The 3,488-nt window shown below is 40.3% G+C and overlaps 1 protein-coding gene across 2 annotated transcripts in view; it reads left to right on the plus strand.

Annotated features, from left to right (window-relative positions):
* The first annotated feature begins 73 nt into the window (after positions 1–73).
* LOC128872124 (probable cytochrome P450 305a1) overlaps positions 74–3,488 on the plus strand; it is a 5,036-nt gene continuing 1,621 nt past the window's right edge. The window contains exons 1-6 of one of the 2 annotated variants that reach the window (XM_054114501.1): positions 74–228; positions 2,063–2,317; positions 2,406–2,643; positions 2,786–2,945; positions 3,011–3,122; positions 3,211–3,391. In XM_054114501.1, the coding sequence (XP_053970476.1) occupies positions 2,206–2,317; positions 2,406–2,643; positions 2,786–2,945; positions 3,011–3,122; positions 3,211–3,391 (803 nt within the window). In that variant the 5' untranslated portion in view covers positions 74–228; positions 2,063–2,205. Of the gene's footprint in view, positions 229–634; positions 1,248–2,062; positions 2,318–2,405; positions 2,644–2,785; positions 2,946–3,010; positions 3,123–3,210; positions 3,392–3,488 lie in introns of those variants that run through there. The other variant, XM_054114500.1, reaches the window with a different exon arrangement.

The following is a 3,488-nucleotide window of genomic DNA, read 5'->3' on the forward strand; positions in this document are numbered from 1 at the left end:
TGACATGTCTGCTTTATCTTTTAATTAATACATCAAATTATATTCGCGATCGTGCATAACGTGGGCGGTTATTACCAGCATTCAAGAATTCTGGTAATAACCGCCTCTAAAACATAAAACTAATAATTGAACAGTATAACATTGGGATAGCTCGGTTAAACAGTTAATTTATTTTATGTTGAGTAATCGAAATATGTCAACGCAATAAAAAACAGTGCTTGTTACTAAGTAAGTTTAGTATCTACTATGCAAGTTTCATTACTGTTATTAAATCAATTAAAAGGTCAATTACAAGAAAAATACTATTTTATAAAGCAAGAGGTCATATATTGAATATTTCTATGACTTATTCTATGTATGTATACATGCTGTTATATGATTTATTTCTCGGCGAAATCGGTCAACGGATACGATGATTATCTTTCGTAATTTTTTTTTCTATTCTTTCCATTAGTTAACTACATGTCCACTATTTTTATGAATTGAATTATATTATCGTATTAATTATAGAGTATATCTAACACGTAACGTATATTATGATGTATAAATATTTTTTGCACGTTCTCCATGTTATATATTATAAATGCGTATAATCCGCGTCTAATCCGGGTCTAATGATTTTTCGGTAAAAAAAAGTATTCGATCGGGTAAAGGTATTCATGAAATGAAGCTCGCGTTTGTCTGTCCTAGGCGTATTATAACTTAAGAGTAACGTTGTCACGTAATTGATACCGAACATGACGTTATAGCGAGCCTACGTAACGTTATGCTGTGACCTGAGACCGAACCCATCGGGCAGGAAAAGTTGTCTAACTATATCACATTGAAGCATCGCCAACTCTGTCTTCTTTCTTTCTTCGACTTTGATATGCTCGCAAAGAAAGAGCCGAGAGCTTAGCTTATAGAACTACTCGGCCCAGGCACAGGCTTATCGAGGGAGCCGCGTTATCGACGATAGTTGGGCGCTCATAAACTGTTGCCATCATTTCAACGTGCATACACTGCATCTTAGTTACGACCAGACAAAATTTGTTCAACGAATAACTATCGATCGTTCGCGGCACTTTGGCATAGTCTACGTTTGTTCGCCATCAGACTTGGTAGCCCCGGTGGAAATAGAATTCAATAAACACGCTATTAAACGATACGTTCCGCGATGTTCGTCACAGGGACGCTGATGATCGTGGTGGTGGTGTTGCTACTGATTAATCTGGCGATCAAGCTAAGATCGGAAGAACATCCGCCAGGTAACGGGAGTGCGTGTGGACGTCTTGCGTAGCGTTTGCTTGATCGGTACAACGGTATCAATATATCGATCGCTTCTGCATCTACGCGTCCCTCCTTATCATCGTGTAATATCGATACGTTTGATCCTTTGCGCCGCAAGAATTGTTTCGTTTTAATTTCTTGTCGATACATTTCCGTGCCGAAGAAAACTAAAAAATAGAATCTTTCGATAGCGGAAATCCGTTTTTAATTTTGTAGCGTACCTTACAGAGAATTTCATTTTTATATCGAAGCGTTTAACGAACTTTTACTTGGCTTTCTTTACCGTACGAAGAGTAGCGAATGAAATTTTAGTCTATAATTAATAATATGTAGAATATATTCTTCTTGGTACGAGTAGCAAATATTTAAAAAAAAAAAAATGAAAACACCGAACGACTCTTTATATTTCTAAGGGATTGTGTTCTTGGTACGAGTAGAAAATATTTTTGAAAAAATTAGAATATATATAAAATATATATAATATATTTAGAATATATATAATATATTCTAGATATTCTAGATTCAATTAACGAATATACGTCGACTAATAACAGAGACAGAAATTCGAAACGATGTTTACAAATCAATTAAGCGATAGATAGTTAAATGACTTTTGAAACATCGAATCAATCGTCTAATTTAGACGTATTATTACATACGAAACACTGTCTCCGTTTATCGCAATAAATCGTTGAACGATTCATTGTCCTTACACTTCAGTTAACGTAACGTTATCTGGTCTTCTCACGACACGTATAACAAGATCATTTCCTTAAAACGCGTTATCATTTAGGTCCATTCCCGTGGCCGTTTATCGGCAACTACTTTTTACTGAAACGTCTCGCACGTGAACTTGGAGGACAGCACTTGGCCTTCTCTGAACTTTCTAGGCGATACGGCAGCGAAGTGATAAACTTGAATCTCGGTATCAGCAAGATGATAGTGGTATCCGGAAGCAAGTCTGTCGAAACGGTGTTGGAAAGCGAGGAATTCGACGGACGACCTTGGAACGAGTTCATCAAAATGCGAAATTTCGGAAAGAAGCAAGGTAGTACCGCTACCTTACCTCGACGTTGAGTCGACGACAGTATTCTCGCGATATCTCTATTTCGATAAACCGAATAATTTATATTCAGGCGTAACGATGAACGACGGACCGCATTGGAAGTTCCTGCGCAACTGGACCATGCGGACCTTGAGGTCCCTCGGCTTCGGGAAGTACGGCATGTCGGAGATGATCAAGGAGGAGCTAACGATCGCGTTGGAGAGTTTGAAGAAGGGAGGCGTATATCGATTGAAACCCGTGATCAGTCCCGTCGTGATAAACGTCCTGTGGAGGCTGTCGACTGGAGCGCGCTTCAGCGAGAACGCGAGGTAACGGATATCTAAAATGGAAGGTAACTGGAAGGTACCTGGTAAAATGGAAGGAGTTTAGAATCGATTCGAAAGTGTGTCACGCGTTCGAAATCCATCGAATCGTGATCGTTTATTGTCTCTTCGACGTCTTGCTCCACAGATTAGAGTACTTCGTCGACTTGATGGAACGTCGCGCGCGAGTTTTCGACATGGCCGGAGGGATTCTCTCAATTTTCCCATGGATTCGTTACGTCGCGCCCGAGGCGTCCGGTTACAAACTTCTCGTCACGCTGAACACCAAGCTCAAGGAATTCCTGATGGTGCGTTCGATGCGCGAATCGATTACGATATCTTCTCCTTGTTAAACGATACTTTTCTTGTTCAGGAAGTCATCGTCGAACACAAAGAGAAGTACGTCGCGGGGAGCGAGGCGGACCTGATAGACATGTTCATCCACGGGATGGTCAACGAGAAAGGAGAGGATCCCATCTTCACCGGTACGCTTCCTTGAGAGTATCGTGTCTTTGGGATAGTTTCTTCTCGCTTCTGCAACAAATCACATTTTTTTGTAATCTTGTTTCTTAGACGATCAATTAGTGATGATAATGGTCGACCTCTTTCTCGCTGGCGTCACCACTACGGAGACCACTTTGGAGCTCCTTTTTCTGAACATGGTGGTGCACCAGGACGTCCAACGGAAGCTTCAACAGGAAATCGACTCCGTGATTCCACCTGACAGGCTTCCTGACTTGTCCGACATGCCGAAGTAATTTCTTTACGTATCTTATGTTTATTCCTTGGTCAACGAAGAGGAACGTAAGCTTCAAGTATATGAAATCAATGTAAGCTTCAAGTATATGAAG

Source organism: Hylaeus volcanicus, chromosome 2 (assembly GCF_026283585.1).
Source record: "Hylaeus volcanicus isolate JK05 chromosome 2, UHH_iyHylVolc1.0_haploid, whole genome shotgun sequence".
In the NCBI taxonomy this organism is placed as follows: domain Eukaryota; kingdom Metazoa; phylum Arthropoda; class Insecta; order Hymenoptera; family Colletidae; genus Hylaeus; species Hylaeus volcanicus.